This window comes from Conger conger, chromosome 1, assembly GCF_963514075.1.
Source record: "Conger conger chromosome 1, fConCon1.1, whole genome shotgun sequence".
Taxonomy (NCBI): domain Eukaryota; kingdom Metazoa; phylum Chordata; class Actinopteri; order Anguilliformes; family Congridae; genus Conger; species Conger conger.
Genome location: NC_083760.1, coordinates 66,400,257 through 66,421,532, shown reverse-complemented (window position 1 = coordinate 66,421,532; position 21,276 = coordinate 66,400,257). Strand labels below are relative to the sequence as shown.

The window sequence follows — 21,276 nt, the reverse complement described above, 5'->3', positions numbered from 1 at the left end:
ACACAGAAGAGTGAATTTCCTGCAGGGTGCTGTGGGGTCAGCAGGGATGAATGGAGCCGTCCCAGCCCTGCGTAGGCCGGCGATGAGCACAGTCCAAGCATACAGAGGGTTATTGTCTCCGGTTTGTGTCAGGAAGATCTGCGTTAAACTTCCAGCAAGAAGCTGACCACTCTTTTGTTGGACTAATCGATGTTTATTTGACCACAAAGGCAACCTTGTATGCCTTGTTTCTGAATGAGATCTTAAAACATTTTTCGAAGTTCTAGAAGTTTCCTCACACCTTTTTAACCCATAATGAGACTGGGTATCGGTTTGTGGCATTGGCTTGATTTAGGGGACCGGCTTCTAAATAAAAAGCTGAGGGTGACTGCCATTGTATCCTTGAGCATGGTTTGTATTGTAATATGTCCTGGATAAGGGCATTTACAATTTTGGGAAATATGGGGTGGGCAGTGGGTGGCATGTACACTGATGTATGAGCTCCTCATTCAACTGACTGACCGGCGTGGGACAGGTACCAGCCAAACTAAACCATTCTTTCTTCTTCACCATGCTCAAAAGTGCTAAATTTGGCAGTCATGCCCAGTATGGCTGTCAATTTATTAAGCATGACACCCAGACTGATTTTAACACTGAAATAATTACAGCCATTCCATTTCACTAATACGCACCAAATTTCTTCCACGTCGCATATCTCATAATCAAACAAATCTGATCATAGGACCCATAAAACCCACATGATTTTTTTTTTTTCCTGCACTTCTACAATGTTTTGGGGTGGAGAGGTTGCCATGGGTCAGGTAAATTATAATCACAAACTGGGGCACTTGTTTTGGATTGCAAGATTACACTACAAATTCCCCCAGATAACTCAATAATTGTTTTCCTGGACTTTAAGCGGCCAAATGAAAAATGACAGGTCTCCAGGACATCCTGGACTTCGATTAGGTTTGCAGTCCATGATTAAGTACATCCAATGTGCCATGGCTCACCCTTGGTGCTTGGCCCCCACCATTGTGGCTGCATCTCTACTTGTTTCTGCCTTTCCAGTGAAAAATGAATGGGGTCTCTGAATTAAAGAATACAAAACCTTGTCATATTCGAGATGACAGACATAGGAATGATAAAGTGCACATTTGCTCAGACTCAGTTTGAACTGCGCTGGATGGGTCTAAGGCAGATCTTACCCTGCCAAGATGCAGGTTCACCCCTTTGATCTTGAGGCATAAAAGCACAAAAAATATCAAGTCTAAAGGGGAAATTTGAAAAGTGAGACGCATCCCACAGTTGTCCAAATTTTTTTACAGGGAAGTGCTAGCTACAACATACTTTTACAAACTAACCCTACTGTGCACTATATGAACTGGCCAAGTTTTGTTGATGTGTTCTGCAATGCATACTAAATTCACACAATTGACAGGATCACATCAATTATGAAATTATCAAATTAAATAACATGAAAATTCTCAATGCAATTGAATCAATGTATTTTCTTATGAAGGTGGTTTATAAAACAAACTATATAAAACTGACCTTTCACAAACCATTCCATTTTAGATCTGTAAGCCTGTCCTAGACAGAAGATACTGCACCTATAAATATATACACAAACATACTAAATTCCAACACACCCGTTGTAAATCAGTAAATTAACAGTATTTGATCATTACAGAACAAAGTGTACATTTCCAGAAACTTTCAAATATCTGAAAACCTTTTGAGGTTCAAATTAAGACCACTGAAATCTGGCTGCTAACATGGCCAGGACAGTAGTCTGCACTGTGACTAAGCTTTATTCCATAGGTGAAAACTGGTGTGGTTTACAGTAATAACAATGTCACACATTAAAATTTACTAGAAAAATATACATTGACCATGGCACCCTACCTTCTGTCGAGCACAGAGAACTCCATGCTTTTGTGATTATACAGAAGTATGTTTCTCGTGGGTACCTGATTTATATTAAAGAAAAAAAAAAAAAATTACTCCAATTCAGAAATACCAATATACCTAAAACTGGTGACCTAGTGAAAATCACAACAGATCCTGACCAATAAACTACATGGAATGTGAAACTACAAGGGGAGGAAAAAAAAAACAAAACAAAAAAAAAAACTGCCAAATGGAGTAGTGTAGCACCATCTATGTGAATGGGTTTTGTGAGAGTCAAAGGGAATTAGAAAATCAAACAGGAAAACATAAAAAAACATCCTTATAAAACCGCTTCACACCAGAATGTACTTTTAGGGACATATAAAATAATTTTATTATCCATTTTCTTCTGAATTTTCTACATTGTAGATGCATTTCTAGACACAGTCATCATGAGAACGCAGCTACATCTCAACACTTCATCCAGGCACACAAGCCAACAACATTTCTGTCATGTGTCCGGACCTCAATATATAATTATTGAACAGGAAATAAAAGAGGAGGAAAGAAAAAAAACGGAACCTAATTTTTTTATTTTTTGTTGCGGTTTCGTTACGGTCAACATAATAAAAATAAAAACAGTGCCCAGGCGGGCGGGCCTGCCTGCCAGGCCTGTCCCAAATCTGTAGGGGGGGGGGGGGGGGAAGAGCGGGGAGGGTCCGAGAGGTTGAGTTCAGGGCTGCGCTCCAGTGGCTGCTGGGACTTGTGTGGCCAGTGTGTTGGGAGAGGAGATGATTGGTGACCCGGCCATGTTGCCGATGGGCTGAGTTGCAGACATGGATGTAATACCTGTAAAGGAGGGGAGTGGAATTAGTCCAAACTCAATCACACCCATGTAGTCTTTAGTGTACTCTTATGATCTCCTCTAGGGCTTGAAATGAACAGCTGCCAAATGAAAGTAATTTAATAAGCCTCACCAGCCACTTCAGTAGTGTTCCTAAAAAAAATTTTCTTTTTAAATTAAAAAGGAATTAAACCCTTTTCACTATGCACGAGTTTCAGTTAATGCAGAATAAAATAGCTTCAATGAATGTCAATACAGGTCATTATTAATTTGTCAACGAGGAACCTTTATAATTTGAACCAATGACATATCAGTTAGGTCAAGCATGTTTGTTTTAACCCCATGAAAAATTAGGTATAGAATTTTCATAGCAACAGGAAACATGCAAATGTGCGTCAGACACAAAGTTATTATACTACTAATCACTTGCTGTATTTATTTAGCTGAATACAGTAATTCAAACTAATGGAAAAACTGTATTTTGTATATCAAAATAAATTGCACAATAGACACACTGCATAGATCGAACCATTCAAAACAAATCGCACTCATAATAGAAGGTAATACTGAATCATAAAAAAAATAAATGTGCAAAACCACAGCATTCGACTTGGCCCCTTTTCTCTCCCTTCAATTATAGGCTACTACCCACCCAGCTATTATAATGCCTTTTCTTTTTTGGCCTATTTATAGTTATTTCTTTGACATTGTGTGGATTCCCTTTTGAATACAGATGGAACACACAATAACAGGCTAATTCCACATCGCAGGCACGAAGCCAAAGGCAGAGTCTCATAGATCAGTACAGCAGTGACAATATCTCACCATAAGGCACGACTGAGTGTATTGTTGCAATTATACAGCAGTTTTACCAACACGTTCATAAATAATATTTTTTTTTTAAACTACGATACAGTAATTGTACAGTGTTGCTAGGTCAGTTTGATTTCTGATACAGTGATTCAACCAAACATAAAAATAGCAATTTGGTTTTGCTAAGTTAGGAATGCCTGTCTGTGAGAATGTCACTGCATTGAATGTCTCTCGGCCAATCGCAATGCGTGGTCGGAATGGTTTATAATTCCAGATATTCGAAAATAGGCTATCAAATGGGGATTGGTGCTCAGTTCAAAAACTTGTGCACTGATCAATTTATTAATCTGTTAAATGAATGTTGTATCATGTCATCAAATGAGAACTGTATTTGTTGCAGTATCGGCTACATCATTCATGGTACTAGGTACAGCACACGGCAGTGAAGTTTAGAAATATACAGGAACAAACCATGAGGAAACTATTTTAAAAGTTTGTTAATTTCTGTCATTGTCGAAACAGTAAAAGATTTTTTAAAAATATATATTAAAAATAAAGAAATACACCCAACGACAAGAAAAATAGTCACAAAATGCAGTTGCAGTCTCGAGCACTGGCCCAGGTACAGTCACAGTTTAAGCCTCCAAACCAATTTGAGATGAAATTCGGTTGATGGGCCATTTTTCCAAGGAGCCCCTAAACACCAGGGAGTGAGGAAGGGGTCACACACTGCATGGCGGAAGGCTTACCCGCCATCATGCTGGAGGAGCTGACGGGGGTGTTGGCAGTGGACAGTCCTGAGGACGAGCTGAGCCTCCCCTGGTCCTTCACAATGGGGTCTGTGGGCAGAAGCACCAGTCTGATTAACAGCCACCACTCCAAGCTGACAGGGCCACTCCCTAACTGGCAAACCCATGAGAACAGCTTTCAAAACCCAAAACATGTCCCTGTGACAGGACAAGCCTCTCTGCTAGTTTCCCGCCATGCCCACAAATGAGCGACCTAACCACCAGTCATTCAAAGCAATCCATTCTAGAAGACATTATCAAGAGATTCCCAGCACTTTAAATGCATTTATTTTTGGGATAAGCGCTTAAATTCACCCAACATTCAAATTATATACAATTTCAAAGACAGATTAAAGTCACCATCCCCATACAATGCTTGAAGTGGAAAAAAAAGCACTAAATCCCCGTCCTTTCAATGTATATTAAACAGAACAAGAATATTTTTCTTCATAATTGTGAATGTATCTCGGGTTTTCAGGCGCTACATGAGGATTAAAACTTTTTCTTCATTTCGTCATTTTTGGTTACAACACTGTTTTTAAGCATAAAACTAGCATTTCATTTTAAGCGTGGGATCAGTTTACTTGTAAGAATGAGCATTCGGGAGTACTAAAATAATATTGCTCACAGATGAGTGTGTATACTGAGTGGGCATATGCAAGCAGGCTGCTTCCGCACACAGGAGCCCAGGGAGGCGTCCAGCATGCAGGTGCTCACAGAGCCAACTGTCCCGTGAGAGCTGGCGGGAGTACTACGGTGCTGCATGGTCTACGGGCGCCTCGCGGTCTATGGGCACTGTGAGGTCTACGGTGCTGTGTGGTGGTCTACGGGCGCCGTGTGGTCTACGGGCGCTGTGTGGTGGTCTACGGGCGCCGTGTGGTCTATGGTGCTGTGAGGTCTACGGTGCTGTGTGGTGGTCTACGGGCGCCGTGTGATCTATGGGCGCTGTGAGGTCTATGGCGCTGTGTGGTGGTCTACGGGCGCTGTGTGGTCTACGGTGCTGTGTGGTGGTCTACGGGCGCTGTGTGGTCTACGGTGCTGTGTGGTGGTCTACGGGCGCTGTGAGGTCTACGGCGCTGTGTGGTGGTCTACGGGCGCCGTGTGGTCTACGGGCGCTGTGAGGTCTATGGTGCTGTGTGGTGGTCTACGGGCGCTGTGAGGTCTACGGTGCTGTGTGGTGGTCTACGGTGCTGTGTGGTGGTCTACGGTGCTGTGTGGTGGTCTACGGTACTGTGTGGTGGTCTACGGTGCTGTGTGGTGGTCTACGGGCGCCGTGTGGTCCGCGTGTGTGGCGAGGGGAGGGGAGGGGACGGGTCACTCACAGAAGTAGGGGTGCTCCATGGCTTCTCTGGCAGTGAGCCGGGCCTGGTGGTCATAGCGCAGAAGTTTGTCCAGGAAGTCTAAGGCCTCGGTGCTGACCAGGTGCTGGTTCTCACTGTGCACGAATCGCTCCCACCGCTTCCGAGAGTGCCTGAAGCCAGGGCAACAAGCCACGCCCCGTCACCCCCATTGCAACAGAGCAGACTGCACTGACATTCAAAGATTCTGTCAGACAAAAACACCGATCTTTACTCTAAACGGGATTTGAACATACCTTCCCAAAATGTCATTGAACCGGGGGTCCAATTCAATGTTGTACTTGTCGATGTAGTCGTAAAGGTCTTCTGTGCCCAGTACTTTAGCGATTCGTACAAGCTGAGGATAAATAACACAGACACACACAGATTTTGCGTTATTAGCAAAGTTAGCAAATGAGCAGACCAAGGGCAGAGGGCAAAGCAAGATAAAGAATCCTTAATAGCTCATCTGACAAACAGATGGTCACAAAAAAGTTGGACAAATTCCTTCCATCTTCGCTGTAATCGGTTTTAAATAACATGCATTACAATGAATTTACGTCAAATAGCATTCTTACTTGATCATAGTTGTCGTGCCCGTGGAAGAAAGGTTCCTTCCTGAAGATCATACTGGCCAGCATGCAACCTAAACTCCACATGTCTAAACTGTAGTCATACATCTGAAAAACAAAAGTAACACCAGTGAAATAAGAAATATATGTTTTACCTTTCCACTACTAACAACATGTCAACAGACATAAGACCATACAAGTGAGAGTGAGACAGAAAATAGAGGAACCTGTAGAAATATTTTGAAGGAGGTGAAGACAGACAATCAGACATCCACAGAAGAGACAGTGAGCAAAAATCCCATTGTGTCTGAAAGAGAGGACTTACCTGGTAGTCTACCAGCAGTTCAGGTCCCTTGAAGTACCTGGATGCGACTCGAACATTGTACTCTTGGCTGGGGTGGTAGAACTCTGCTAAGCCCCAGTCTATCAGACGAAGCTGAAATCATAACCAACACTTTGATTTTAAAAAAAACCCATCAAGATTTAGAATGACAAATCAATCACACTTAGCCCAAAATAGTTCCTACATTAAAAACTGTTTCCAATATTAGAGAACAGTTTACAAAGTTTTACAAGGCTTTAAATAAGATGTTTAAAACAGAACTACATGAAGCTTTAATTCTTCTTCAGTTTATACTACTGCATACAATAACAGGCCATGTTAGTCCCCAATGGGTCTGTAGAACACAGTGAGAGAGAAGAGCCAAACCTTTCTGTGTTCATGGTCGATCATTACGTTGTGCGGTTTGACATCTCTGTGCATGATCCCCATGCTGTGGCAGTAGTCGAGCGCCTGGAGGTGGGGAGGATCAAGTTAACGTTTTTTAAACTAAAATATTGGGTGTTTCTTCCACTCCTTTATTGAAAGTGCATCCTTGACTGAAACCAAAACTGGCTGGCAGGAAAACTGCTTCTATACCGCAGACAGATATCTGCAAACAGACCTTGGGCTGATGACTTATTGGTTTCTTGGGTTTCGTCTGCAGATCAAGGCTGACGTTTTGCTAGAAAACTTCCCCCATTCCTCCCTAACATGTACACTTCCAAAGTAAAGCAAGCAGACCGGCATGGATCCACAAAAACTAAGGAACCTCACTGAGCTGGGCTGAACCTCAGGTCACCCTGGCAGGGTTATGTCCTGAGCATGGACGGTGAAGGGTACACGCACAATGAGACGACCATCATCCTAAGCGACATGGGCGACATGGCTCAGGCAGTAAGAGCAGTCGTCTGGCAGTCGGAGGGTTGCCGGTTCGATCCCCCGCCCGGGCTGTGTCGAAGTGTCCCTCAGCAAGACACCTAACCCCCGAATGCTCCCGACGAGCTGGTCGGGGCCTTGCATGGCAGCCAATCGCCTTCGGTGTGCGAGTGTGTGTATGAATGGGCGAATGGAGAATCATCAATTGTACAGCGCTTTGGATAAAGGCGCTATATAAATGCCTGCCATTCTAAGCGATGGCACAGCTTACATAAAGAGGATTACCATGCTGCTGCACTACAGCATACCAATGTGTTCATCCAACCTGATGCCTTATGTATGAAAACATGTGGCAACATGCTGGTGACAGCACCGTACACTAAAAATGTTTTCCAAGAAGCACATGCACTCCCAATTGATTTAGTAGCACACCAACACATCCAAATTAGGCGAGTGTGCATGTTAGCACAATACAGCAAGGAAATGAAACTTCTGAAACAAACACATAATTTACATGACTGTACACAAGGAAAAAAATAAAACATCAGGAATGAAGGAAAAATGCAATGATATCTGCATGAATGTAAAGTCATTTCCACATATCTGATGGTATTTTCTTCAGTGGCTGTCCGACAAGCTAAACATCAAAATCTCCGCTGAGCAGCAGGTTCATTCACATCACGTCTTCCTCACCTTTAAGATTTCGTACATGTAGAACCGAATGTCGTAGTCTGATAACGTCTGATATAATTGCTGCAACGAAAGAAGACAAACGTCATATGATCTGACAGCTGATGGTTCTTTTGTCTAGTGTTCAATGAGGGGAATTGTCCGCACTTACTTTGAAGTCTGTGTTGTTGACATGTTCAAAAACTAGTGCTGGCGTCCGTGACTTGGAAGGATGAGAAGAAAAAAAATCTATGTTAATTTCAATAATCACCAGGCTATTTAAACTACTTTTTCTCAATTTAAAAGCTTCGTTTTCCAGTAGTCACAGAAAGCTTGGTTTGGTATTTAGCCATTCTATGCAAAATAATTACGCAATAATCTGTTATGCAATAAATGCTACTGTATTATTACTAACCTGCACAGTTTTTGCCTATCTGCGCAGTTTGAACCGAGAAATAACATTCTCAAAAGCGTTTAGCCTAATGTTTAAGGTACAAATAACAACAGTGACAAAAAGGATAGTGCAAGCATTCTGACAGATTGTATAAAAGTTTTTATGCACTAACCCCTTGCAATGTGTGTATGTAACCCGTCAATAAAGTCAAATTGTTTCAAATGTTTTTGATTGGTCACACGTATGATTTCTTAGTCTACATCTTAAAGCATTGTAGTTGTCTTTTGGAGAGCAGAACTTGAGATTACAAAAATGTGCCTAAATCTGGGGAGACGACGAGTTGAGTTCACGGTGGCAGAAAGGCCAGAGTTCAGCACAGTCACTGTCACTCAAAGCCGAGGAAAAACCCTGGTACATGTTTTACACATTTCATTTGAAAGCCATACATGGGAAAACTCACCACAGGGTCCTTAACAATGTCTAGAAGTGTGATGATGTTGGGGCCGCCTCGCAGATTTTCCAGAATCTTAATCTCTCGCTTGATTTTCTTCTTTTTTACTGGCTGTGGCAAAAAAATTAGAGCAAAAACCAGGTGGGCACTTCAACTTTTTAAAAGAAACAGCCAGGACGCAAGAATATTACCTGCATGCCCATCAAAGAAATACACGTTCACAAATGTGTGATCACAATTTAGCAGTCCATTTATGCAAGCCCCTTAGAACTCAGTCTAATGATTCCATCAGTGTACATACACAGTACATTAATTTAAAGCTTTGCAAAAGATGTGAAGACAACTGATGTGAAGAAATGCCTACACATCTTTTAAATGTTTGATTTCCAGAAATGCTTCCTAAAAAGTCCATGATGCATTAATACACCATTCATAAATTAATCATTAATATTTAAAGGTCAACAGTGGGTGAATATCTCTAAATTGTGTCAGATGTTTTGCTGGAGCCTTTAACATTCCAGCAAAATGAAAGACAACCTTGAAGCCACTGCCTTTAACAAAACTTGACAAGGAAAACAGACAAGAGCCTGATCTTAACAAGGCAGGAAAAATGTGTACCCTTGAAATCTTGCTCCAGGTCTAGTCTACAATGAAAGGAATAAATGACATGACTACTTTGTTGAAAAAATACACAGACAAAGCACATAACCGGACAAACACAAATTAAATCTTCATTAGCAATTTAATTAGCGATTACTAACAAATCTTTCATAACATGCAGAAGGAAAAAGAACAGAATCCTGTGGAAGCAATGATGCAGAGCTGCTACACTACACAAGCCCCTCACAAATACAGTCCCCATGGTGCAAAGAGTGACGACACCACGCAACTGAACCCTGAATTAAGTCACAGATCATACCTTGAGTATTTTGACGACTACTTTCTCGTTGTTTGTGATATTTATGGCTTCAAACACTTCACTGTATTTGCCTCTGCCGAGTTTTCGCACCAGCTGGTAGTCGTCTTGATTCCTGAAGTGCAGAAAAGACGCTGACTCAGATGTGGAAAAACACCTTGCATAAAATGGTACATACAGTTGTAACCTTCAGTGTCATTTCCATTGCGGTTAATAGCAGCCTTATGTGAACAGACATTCAACCGCAATTATAATATTACTTAATCAGGAAATCTTCATGAAACAGACAGAAACAAACAGACAGATTTAAAACAGTGGGAGCTGGTTTCAGATACAGATTAGAGTTTTGAATTTGAATTGAATTGAATTTAGTCTAAAACTAGGCTTAACCCATTATGGACTAAAACACAGGTCACATCCGTCTGTTAAGGGAGATATAACGTGCAGGTCACATCCGTCTGTTAAGGGAGATGTAACATGCAGGTCTCATCCGTCTGTTAAGGGAGATGTAACATGCAGGTCTCATTTGTCTGTTAAGGGCGTAATCTGTGCCTGTGAAACTGGCCCTTGGAGTTTGAAATAGAACATTCTCTTAAGTCAATGAATTGATAAACTACACCAATCTATTACAGGGTTCTTGAGTCCCATTACAAATCACATGGAAAAACAAGTCCTGCATTTCAAACCTGGTCTGAACAACACTCCATCTCTGGCTAAACTTAATTCATTATGTTTGACTAAGCTGGTGAAGAAGACTATTGAGGTCATTACGTAGCCATCTACAAATCCTTGTATATTTTTTCTGAACATATACATTTGGTCCACAGATTTTTTTTCTCGCCATTTAAACTCATGAGAACATGCTTACCCCCATTCAACCACATGTGACTCATAGTCCCAGTACTCCCTTGGTCTCTGTGTGTTTACATCAGGGTAGACGCGGGATCGACTGGGGACCGGGCCTGACATGTCTGAGGACGAGGAGGTGAAGCTTCCACTCTGAGTATCACCTGCAGTTGGAGCAATGTGGGAAATAAATTGCTTATCAGGGATTTGAGCATAACTGAGTGATGAACATTTTCCTCTGAGTGTATAAATTGCATAAACATAATTAAATAGAACACCTAAAAAAATCTTGCAAATATTTTTGCCACCTCTTTCACGGGCTTTTTATGCTTACTATAGCTGTTCATTTGTCACTGGTCGTTCTCTCATTTGAGCAGTCACATCTTTTGCACGACTGAACGGAAAATTTATATCGTGATTTTACAATTTCTGGAACGGACAAACAATGATGCAGGCAGCAAAATATAGCATCTTTCAAATCAAAAACTATCAATCTAATGACGAAAAATTCTTAGAACTCTCAAAGTTCAACACGCTTGGTGTTGTCCAATCACCTGCATATTAAATTAGCCAACATTAACACCGTCAAACAATCGTTGTCAGTGTATACGTACAGTTAAGGCAGGAGTAGCTGGGCTAGCGAACTTATATTCGTACATTAGACTATATCGTGGCTGTGTTAGCTAGCTCGCTACGTTAGCTATTGCCGCAATGGGAATAGACTAACTTACACCGCGTGTAGCAATCTGTAAATACGATTTTAGTTAGCCAGCGTTAGCCAACTGAAGGTTACCCATTTAAAACGTGTGACTGTTAGCAAGTTAAAGTTCACATACTAACAGTGATATTCCGACTGCATTTCTACTATGAAATGCTGTAACAATAAATAGCGCCACATAGTTAGCTAGCTAAATACAGGACATGAAAAGGCCGCAAGTGTATGCCTGGAACTTTCCTATCTAGCTAACAAACAACATAAGACCCTCGGATGCTAGCTACCGTGAACGAGCATCATGTAGCTAGCTAGACCAAACACAAGTGGGAGCTTGTAGATCGATCACTCTCGGTGTGTAATTTAATATTAATTATACGAAAGACGTGTAAATGTCCGTGGTTAGCACAGTGCACAATTAGCGTTAGCTTACCAAGCTTACTAACATCCAGTTTTACCAGGTACGTTCGTTGGCTAGCCAACATAGCCAGCTAACGATAGATAAACGCTCCTTTGGTAAATTAGCCTACAGCTAGCCAACATTACTAGCCGGCGAGTCATTTTCAGTAAATAAAAACGAGCTATTTGGCTAGTTTGCCGAACAGTTGAGTCACCGTTCCAAATAATCTGTTGCGTTCAGCATGCAAGCTAAACTAGCACCAAGTTAACTTGCATTTTCTAATAAAGACATCTAACGTTAGACTATATAACGCAGGCCACCTGACGATATTGGGCTGGTCATATTTTCATTCGTCTAAGATGGATAAGCAACATTTTGGCTGGCGTGATGGTAAGCTGGTCAGGTAAGTTAGCTAGCAAACTAGCTAATCAAGTCGACTTTTTGTATTCCGCTTTGCCGGGTTCAGTCAGCAACAGTTACCTAGCTAGTCGGTAATGTACTGCCACGCCTTGCTAGCAAACACATTTTCATTCAAACTATGCCGATAAATAAACGTGATAGCATGCATATCCATTAGATCTTGGACAAACGCTGGTTAATATTAATATACTAAAGATGTTTTATTCCAAACAAGCTAGCTTTTCGAATCCTTCGAACAACCATTTCAGCATAGCCCGGTCGCCAGCTAGCTAACTAAGCTAGTCCTTGCTAAGTGGGATTCCCTCAACATTTGTCAACCAAATCGCCAGTACTTGCCCAAACATCGACAATTTTCGCAACTCGTCTTAAACTGTAAAAATAAAGCACTCGCCTCTTAGTAAAACGGTTATTGGTCGAAGCTAATGATTGTAAAAAATTTTTTTTAAATAAAATAAAAAGCATTTAATGCGTTGCTTTTCCTGTGGTCTGGAAATATAGCCAGCGTTAGCTAGACTAGCTAGCTAGTTACAGCCCTGAGGGTAGGAAGCCACGGCAACGACTCGTTGAATTAAAAAGAACAAAAGCGTGTTTTTCAGTTTTTAGTATAATATTTAGGCACACGTGATCAAGTTTCACGGTATGTGTCCATTTATTTCTATATGATAAAATATGCCTTATATCGCATATAAATGATATACATTGTATTACCTCTCAGCGTCTCTCGAATGACAATATGGCGGTTCCTACAGATAGTGACTGAACTCCAATTGTAGACTGTATTTCGAGAAGAGAGGAGTCCTCCCTTCCTCTTGGGGGCGCAAATGCACACAACCGACGGAATGTTGTCGGGTGGAGCAGCAACTACAACATCCAGAGCATTTACCGAAGATTCCCAACTTGTTATTTACCATGTACACATTTAGTTTGTCTTCATTTGATGACGAGGTAAGTAAGTTGAGATGGGCTAAAGATCTGTTCTCTTTTGCACTTTGGACCTGAACAAAAAAAAAATGGCAGGGAAATGCAGGACAGAGGAACCAATCAGATGTAGGGGGTTAATTTCATGGCGAGATTTTGACCAGGACACTCGGGTTAACACACATACTGTGGGATCGTTAATGAGTCAGGACCTTAGTTTAACATCTGATCTGAAGAACAGCACCATCTGTGCCATCTCATCTGAAGGACAGACCTCATCGTCATTGTTGTACTGGACTGTTTTGGTCTGGATGGGAAAAGTGACAATAGTGTTCTGCTCTGCATACTGTGTCAATTTGTTAAATGAACATTGCTTAAATCTGGAAGGTGGAGGGGTGTATTTGTATCTTGTTTCCTATTCCAGTTTCCAAAACCATTCCCGATTCATCCCAAAACCAGCCCATTTGTTTGTTTGTTTGTTTTGACAGCACAAATATTTTTAGACCCATCATTTTGCTACTATGTGATCTGTCCATTAGGGGGTGCCACGTCCCAACTTCTCCTTCCTCCTTGGATGATGCAGGTCTAATTCTGTTCCATCCTACAGGTCTGATTGCTAAAGTTCTCACTGGCACAATAGGATTTGACATCAGACCATGGGATGTACCATACGCAGAAACACAGTGCAACATCATGATGAGCCATTCAACAGCATCTGCGTAGCATTTCCTTCAAGCAGTTGCATGGTAGGGCCACCGGGAGACAGCACACACTGTTTCTTGATTCACTTGCTGTGGAGGAGTCATTTAATGTCCCAGGTGAAATGTGTGGTTTAACAATGACAGGAAAAATGTTTCAATGTAAATTTAAGCACCGATGGTTAAGGTATGATACTATGAAGTTGTGTGCTGGTCTACAGTAAAGGTCTATGTTTGCCTATTACATATGCCTATACATATTGCCTATTAATTGTCTGTAAAATACTTTGTGCTGTAAAAAGTGTGCTTGTTGGAAAAGGAATAAGGTTATCAACAATAAATAATTTATTATTTCATATAATTATGTGCAGCCATGTTAGCAAGTTACCCATGGTTACCACTAGCAACTATGTGACCCAGTAATGAAGGAGCTATAGCACTGGAGGCATCCAAGGCTGATAAATGATACTGAAAATTAGCACACCTCCTAAAACAAGTAAATTCAGCAGCCATTTTCTTTAATCTGTCCTGTCTCTCGTGTTCTCTGAGAGATTACGAAGCATTGTTCTTTCAAATCATTGAATATTATTCTTAATAAAACTTAAGCAGGAACAATATGGATATTTTTATGTTCCAGCCAAGATCAGACAGTCTATATGAGCTCTTATTTAATAACTAAAAAGTTGACACTACAGTCTAATTTCTTAGAACATCAAATATTTGTGTAAGTAAATAAGTCAATTGACAGTCAGTCCCTGGATCAAAATCGCAGAGCAGTTCCCTTTTATAGTCATCTTCGTGAAAGAATTTCCTACGTAGGAGTGTTGTTCGCTCCATTAACTCAGAACCATGCATATGCAAATCTGACCTTTTCAGCTTCCAGAAAAGTTAAATGCAAATTATTTCCTTAAAAGGAGAAATGGGCATCACATAGGTAATTATCCTTAAAACGTTTTGAGAGATATTCTTTTATCCAACAGAAAGTGACCTTTTTTGATAGCCCTCGGGGGATATTCTGGAATACCCGAACAGATAAGTGTTGATTGAATGGGTGAAAACCATTCTTCCATGGAAAGACTTCTTGCAAATTCAGGAAACCTAAAACCCAGGTGGGAAAATTTGCTTTATTTTCTAAAAACAGTACATTCTGTTCCACTTTAAGTGGTTCAGACTGATAAAGTGGATCAAATGACAGACAAATTCAAGGGTGAGCAAAGGCATTTGTTTTACCAGAAATAGTTGTATTTCAATTGGCTTTGTTTAGTTAGCAACTGATCTCTTTTCCAAGTGAACACTTAGAATATCTAAGCTGGGTAATGCTGCTTAGCTACACTAAAGCACTCAATAGTACTCTGTGTGAAAGACAACAACAACTTACTACAGTGCAACTGTCCATTACTTGAACAAGGTTTGACACCAGTTACACTGAATAATATATTTGTTTATTAAAATCGGCCAATTTACAAAAACCTGAAAAGTTATTTTAAAGGTGCAGCATACAACCTTTTTGCATAGTGCAGCTAGCAGGTAATTCAATTCAATTTTATTTGTATCGTGCTTTTCCCAGCAGATTGTCCAAAAAAATACCCTTTACAGAGTAACATAACTGAAGAAAAAATGGGAAATACCAGCCCTAAGCCCTCAAATAGCATATGAGATAAACGACTCCCTAGTGGGAATGAAATTACCCTCTTGTTAATTTTGTATCCAAAGCTGGTGAAAGCCAGGTTTCCCACTGAAATCAGACTGAAAAATTGAAAAGTTTTTCTGCCTCTGGATGATAACATTTTTATGAGGCGCATCAGAGCTCCATTCACCAGCAGATTTCAGTCCCTAGTGGCTGAACCCAGTATAACTTCTACATGATTTTCTACCATTGGTATTTCATTATAGCATGGGACTGATGGCATATTTCCACTCACATTCCTATATGTAATCTGCAATCATAATTTTCCAAACTGATGTAGATGTGAAAGTACAAGAAAGTCTGAGCATGTCAGTGATAATTATGTTAAAGCAAAATGCCAAAGTTTTGTCAACAAAAAGCCACCAGCCATGACCGTTCATAATGAACTTGATGGAGGAAAAGTTATGTTACTGGGCCCATCCACTAATAGTTACTAGAGAGTAGAAAATAATCCAATAGTATTTGATCATGGCTGTGCATAGATAACTTGACATGCGACAAGACAAATCTGAAATACTTTTGTCCATATTTGCATTTCCACATTCCCTTGAACAACATCCATACACAAGTTTTAAGTGTAATAATGTTCAGTGGAGAGAATTTGTTTCATTTTCTTTCAGATGTCCTTATAACATGTCTGCCTAAGATAGTTTTTTTTCAAAACTGGGCAGAAAAGCAGTATAAAAACTATGTCTGTGGGAAAAGGGGTGGTTAACATGGCTGTATAGCATTATCCCTGTTGGCACATGACTAGCATGTACATGCAAAATCCAGATGTGAGGTGCTACATTGATATGTACTTCCCTAAATAAACATGAGACAAATAAACATTAGAGACTAAGCTTCATGAATGATACCAAACATGTGCCGAGTCAGTGATTGATGCCACAGGACAAGCGAAAATCCCTTGGAACACACTATAATTCGAATCAGTGAGTACTTTGCCTGGTAGCTCAATGAGGTTCTCTATAATACTGTATAATCATGCGTTGACGCCTCCAGAGCAGTGCAGAAATTCTGTAAAGCGCAGGAAAAACACAGAAACATGTATATTTCATTGTGAGACATGGTGCGGTGGGCGGCACGGATGGTGCAGTGGGTAGCACTGCCGCCTCACAGCAAGGAGGTCCTGGGTTCGAATCCCCGTCGGCCGGGGCCTCTCTGTGCGGAGTTTGCATGTTCTCCCCGTGTCTGCGTGGGTTTCCTCCGGGTACTCCGGTTTCCTCCCACAGTCCAAAGACATGCAGGTTAGGCTGATTGGAGAGTCTAAATTGCCCATAGGTATGAGTGTGTGAGTGAATGGTGTGTGTGCCCTGCGATGGACTGGCGACCTGTCCACGGTGTATTCCTGCCTTTCGCCCAATGTATGCTGGGATAGGCTCCAGCCCCCCTGCGACCCTGTTCAGAATAAGCGGGTTAAGATAATGGATGGATGGATGGACATGGTGCGGTCCCACGTGGTGAAAGGTTGCAGTCATCAATGTCAGCTGCCAATGCAGCATCAGCCCTGACCCAGTTACCAGGTGCCAGCCTCAATCAGCGCTGAAGCAACAGCACCGAGGAAACTCTGTGAACTTTAGCTAGCTGTATTTTCTTTTTAAGAAAGTGTAGGGACAGTTTGGGGTGGGAAAATCACCCCACGACAAGAGAAATGCACTTAGCAACAAAAGCCTTTCTTTAATCATTCTTTTTGGGGAGAGATTCATTTTAAAGAATGTTGGAGAAACTGCAATCCATGGATGCTTTTAGTGTAATCCAATACAGCATTTTTGTTTCTCCCTGTCCGACATACGGTACAATGATAAACTAGTCCTTTCATTCTGAATGCCACGAGAAAGAGGTATAAAAGCCACATTTGCCTATGCTTTGCAGAGCAGTGTGATATTGGGTGGTATACTGTGCAGTACGTGAGAGTCATTCACTTCCCGAAGATGCTGTGCAGGTGAGTGTTCAGGTGATTCATTTCCTTCTCACAGAGTCTTGGTGTTTCTTTTGGTGTTTGACTACTTAATAGTAAGACGTAAACATAACTAAAATGGTTATAATGTTAAAATGATACCAATGAATAAATTCAGTGACAGCCCTGAGTATTAGTCATTTATTAGGATTCTGTGATTTTTTTGTGAAAATGTAATTAACGAAGAATGTGGTTACTTTAAACACTTTATTAAGTTTAACATATTCATCACACTCTGTGGCATTTGAGCACCGTTGCATTATTTCTTTAAGCTGGCACTATTCTAATTTTGTTTCTAGGAATGTTCTCATCTCCTGCTCCCTGGCCATCCTACTGGTAAAAGCTGACAGTGATACAGGTAATGCTCCATTAAGAGCCTTGAATATCTTATAGAGGCTGCAAGAACCCCATAATAGGCAGGACTGTTTTGTACCAAACTAACTTGTGTGAGCTAATCAAAAGAACCTTGCTCTCCAAATAAATTCACATGTATTGATATAAATCATTGTGCCATTGATCGCTCCCTTAACCTGGGGATGAAACCTACTTCTTCCAGTACTTGAGTTATGGGAGAAATAGAAGGACAGGAGGCTTGATAGGTAGATGGATGCTGTGTTAATTATTTTGGGCTGTGTACCCTGTACTATAAATGTATTTCTTATGAGACATTGTAAGTGTCTGAATGAAAGGTTTATGTAGGTTTTCTTTCAGATATTGATTATGGTTATAATTACTACATAATATTAGTTCGGATAACTACCACTGTAGTATTTGTTACTGCAGTCCATCAACTATTACCAACTATCACAATATTGCTGAAGGTATAATGCCATTAACCACCAACTACAGTTTAGGATTTTTTGTTGTATAAATACCCCAAGTGCTTCATCAGATGATTTAGATGACTTTAATGTTGTACACAATGCTTGAATAACCCAGAAGTCAAATGTGAATAACTTTTGCCTTCAGAACCCATGACAGTTCAGCATGTTCCTACAGGTAATGAAACTTATTATGTAGTAGTGGTAGTTAATATAGTAATTAAAATATCTTTAAATATGCATTGCTTCATACAGTTTACTTTTACTGCTTGAAGCTTGGTGCAATTAAGTGATCTTGTTTCAGTGTACAACAGCACAGTTTAAGTGCATGGTCCCAGCAACAATAGTCCTGAAAGATTTCATGCGACGGATTCATTGTATAAACATTTCTGTTTTCAGAGAGCACAAATGCAGTTTCTTCAGAAAGGTCCATTGGTAAGAGCTTTGGAACAGAGGACAGAGTGACCCTTGTCTTAGAGTATCATTATGAAGAATATTGGTACAAATAAGCAAGGTGCAGTAATTTGATGGAATGTACACATGGATTAGAGCAAACTGATATTGAACAAGTATGCCACTCTTTTCATCTGTTGAAGTCTGAAAGAGAAAATGCTTAGAGGAGCACCTGGCAGTCACACGTGACACTATACACTAAGCTATTTAAAATAAGACGCTCCATTTTAAGATTTAAGATTAATTTAAACAATGAGAAAATTGCTGATTAATTTGGCATTGTACAGTGAAGTCATTTCATTTTTGTTTCACAGAAAGTAGGTATCATGGACATAAATGAAATAAACGCATCCACACAATATTATCAGGTCTGAGTATAATTACAAAGAAGTAAATGCAAGTATTTTGTGCATCTGTATTGGCTTGCATATCAAAAAGGTTTTGTATAATTAATTATTGTTTGGAATTAGTTTTTTAGCATCTCCTACCATCTAGTGGTTAACTGAGATATGCCCATGGCAATCAGTTTGATCATAGTTGCACAAATGCTGGGGACAATATCCAGTTTTGAAATAACCCCTAATATTAAATTACCTTTGGTTGAATTGAAACAAATGAAGACAAGAATCCTCTAAATATATTGACATTAGACATGTTCTCTTTTCACAGTGACTTCACCTTATCAGGGAGCAGCAGAAGGTGAGGGAAGCAATAATGATCATTTATCATCATTTATGTGGACATATATCGGCAACCATTTGTGGAACTAAATATGGAAACATTGAAATATCCAATTTAGTGTTGTTTGATGTTGAAAATTACACTATCGGAAGGATATTTGTAAATGGATATATCCAAGTATACTGTTTATCATCATTGATTTTAACTGTTGTGAGATTCATAATAGTTAAAATAAAACTATTTGTGCTTTTAGTATTTTTATTCTTTTAGTACATATCTTGAATCTGGAAACATAAGTAGAATAGATTTTCAGGAATATCAGGATGGTTTGTGAATATCAGGGTATTGAGTCAGGCAGTTCAGTATTTATTTTACAGAACTGCATGTTGGGAAGAAAACTGTTTATTAAACTGGATCTTAGAATCATGCTTTTATGGTGTCATGCCATTTCTTTGTATGATGTCAGGATACAACGCAAACAATGGAGTGACTAAGGGTAAGTCTCCTTCATTTAATAACTGGGATTAAATGAAGGAGACTTCATTTAATCCCAGTTATAACCAGTTATAACTGCGTTAACACTTGTATGTAAATATCACTGTCTGTGTGAGTTATGTTAGTTGTTTGAGTTATGTTAGTTAGAAAATGCATGTGTAATGTGATGTTCCATACACACAAACTTACACACAGAATATTTGTGATGCCTTTCTGCTTTCCCCTTTAGAGAGCACTAAATCCAGCATTGAAGACCAGGATGGTAAGATGTCCTTATTTTATGTGCATAATGTTTAAGTGGTAGGTTGCTTGACTGGTAACTAGAGTTGCTGCTTTGAGCCCTTGAGCAAGGCCCCTTAACCCAAAACCGACCCAGGGCTTTACCCCTATTCTCTCTACTGCTCTCCCGACTTGCAACTGTTCTCTCCGGCATTTCTCTCGGGGCATCCTTGACAATGAGAAACATGTCCTCAATGAACCCTCCCTGGTTAAGTAAAGGATAAAAAAAGAGAATCCCACAATAAACAGATAGGGTTTTATCCAGGATCCAGGATCAGTTGCTAAATGCACTTACACCATTGACAAAGTTTATTAAAAACCACAAAACTGACTAAGCTTCCACTAATTCAGGGGCCTAGAAACAACTCTTAGCAGTCGAGTGGCAAACATGATTGGAGTTTTGAACAACCAATAAAATTCAAGAGTAATGAATATTGTTTATTACACAGATGGATACTTTTAAATAGTATGTATGTTACTGATACTAGAATCACCATTTAATTATTTGAGTGAAATGGTTTTGATCCATCTGTGATCATAATTGCCTTTCAAGGTGTTGTTTAGATCTCTTGTTTAATCAGATTATTATTTTCATTTTTCAGAGGATGAGAATCTCAACTCAGAAGAAGGTTTGGAATCCAATAAAGTTCAAAGTGACTCTTTAAAGAATAAAACCTGTATTTCTGTGAAATGTACAGTAGAAAAATAGTTCCTGTTGTATTAATTCTACAACTGGAACAATAGCTTGAAACTTATCTTAAGTTAAAGCTGACCCAGGCCATTTTATGGTGCCAGTAAGCAATGTGCTATTGTTGTAATCATTGTAAACAGTTGATTAAACAGGGTAAACACCTACAATTCTTTCTGCATGCGAGTAGATTAGATTATTCTAAATGAAAGTATAGATTCAATGTCTAACAATGCTGACAATTCTCATTCTGCCTTCCTCAGGAAAGCGGTAAACGAAGCATCAGATCCCTGGACATGATGAAACAGCTGTTGGGCCCTTGAGCAAGGCCCTTAACCCTGCATTGCTCCAGGGGAGGATTGTCTCC

The 21,276-nt window shown here is 40.1% G+C and overlaps 1 protein-coding gene and 1 long non-coding RNA gene across 3 annotated transcripts; one reads left to right on the top strand and one right to left on the bottom strand.

The window, feature by feature from the left end:
* Window positions 1-1,470: 1,470 nt before the first annotated feature.
* Window positions 1,471-13,096, bottom strand: csnk2a1 (casein kinase 2, alpha 1 polypeptide). 2 transcript variants are annotated; one of them, XM_061253762.1, is made up of 13 exons: window positions 12,941-13,096; window positions 10,723-10,864; window positions 9,858-9,969; window positions 8,948-9,049; window positions 8,266-8,316; window positions 8,118-8,177; window positions 6,936-7,019; window positions 6,552-6,662; window positions 6,233-6,334; window positions 5,912-6,012; window positions 5,640-5,788; window positions 4,279-4,368; window positions 1,471-2,721 (listed from the first exon to the last, which is right to left on the bottom strand). In XM_061253762.1, exons 2-13 carry the CDS (start codon window positions 10,821-10,823, stop codon window positions 2,606-2,608), a joined length of 1,179 nt encoding a protein of 392 aa, XP_061109746.1. In that variant the 5' UTR covers window positions 10,824-10,864; window positions 12,941-13,096; the 3' UTR covers window positions 1,471-2,605. The 2 variants fall into 2 exon arrangements, with proteins under 2 accessions (XP_061109746.1, XP_061109737.1); XM_061253753.1 differs by lacking the exon at window positions 12,941-13,096 and adding an exon at window positions 11,846-12,048.
* LOC133136343 (uncharacterized) lies at window positions 13,028-18,047 on the top strand. Its single transcript, XR_009709514.1, has 4 exons — window positions 13,028-13,177; window positions 13,758-13,896; window positions 17,408-17,477; window positions 17,792-18,047. It is a non-coding gene; the product is annotated as an uncharacterized LOC133136343 (long non-coding RNA).
* The last annotated feature ends 3,229 nt before the right edge of the window (window positions 18,048-21,276 follow it).

Coding starts and splice junctions, on each gene's coding strand:
- csnk2a1 (XM_061253753.1), bottom strand. CDS start 11,897: ATGTTGGCTAGCCAACGAACGTACCTGGTAAAACTGGATGTTAGTAAG. Junction 9,970..10,722: donor TCACATGTGGTTGAATGGGG/GTAAGCATGTTC, acceptor TCTGCACTTCAG/GAATCAAGACGACTACCAGC. Junction 6,335..6,551: donor AACTGCTGGTAGACTACCAG/GTAAGTCCTCTC, acceptor TTTGTTTTTCAG/ATGTATGACTACAGTTTAGA.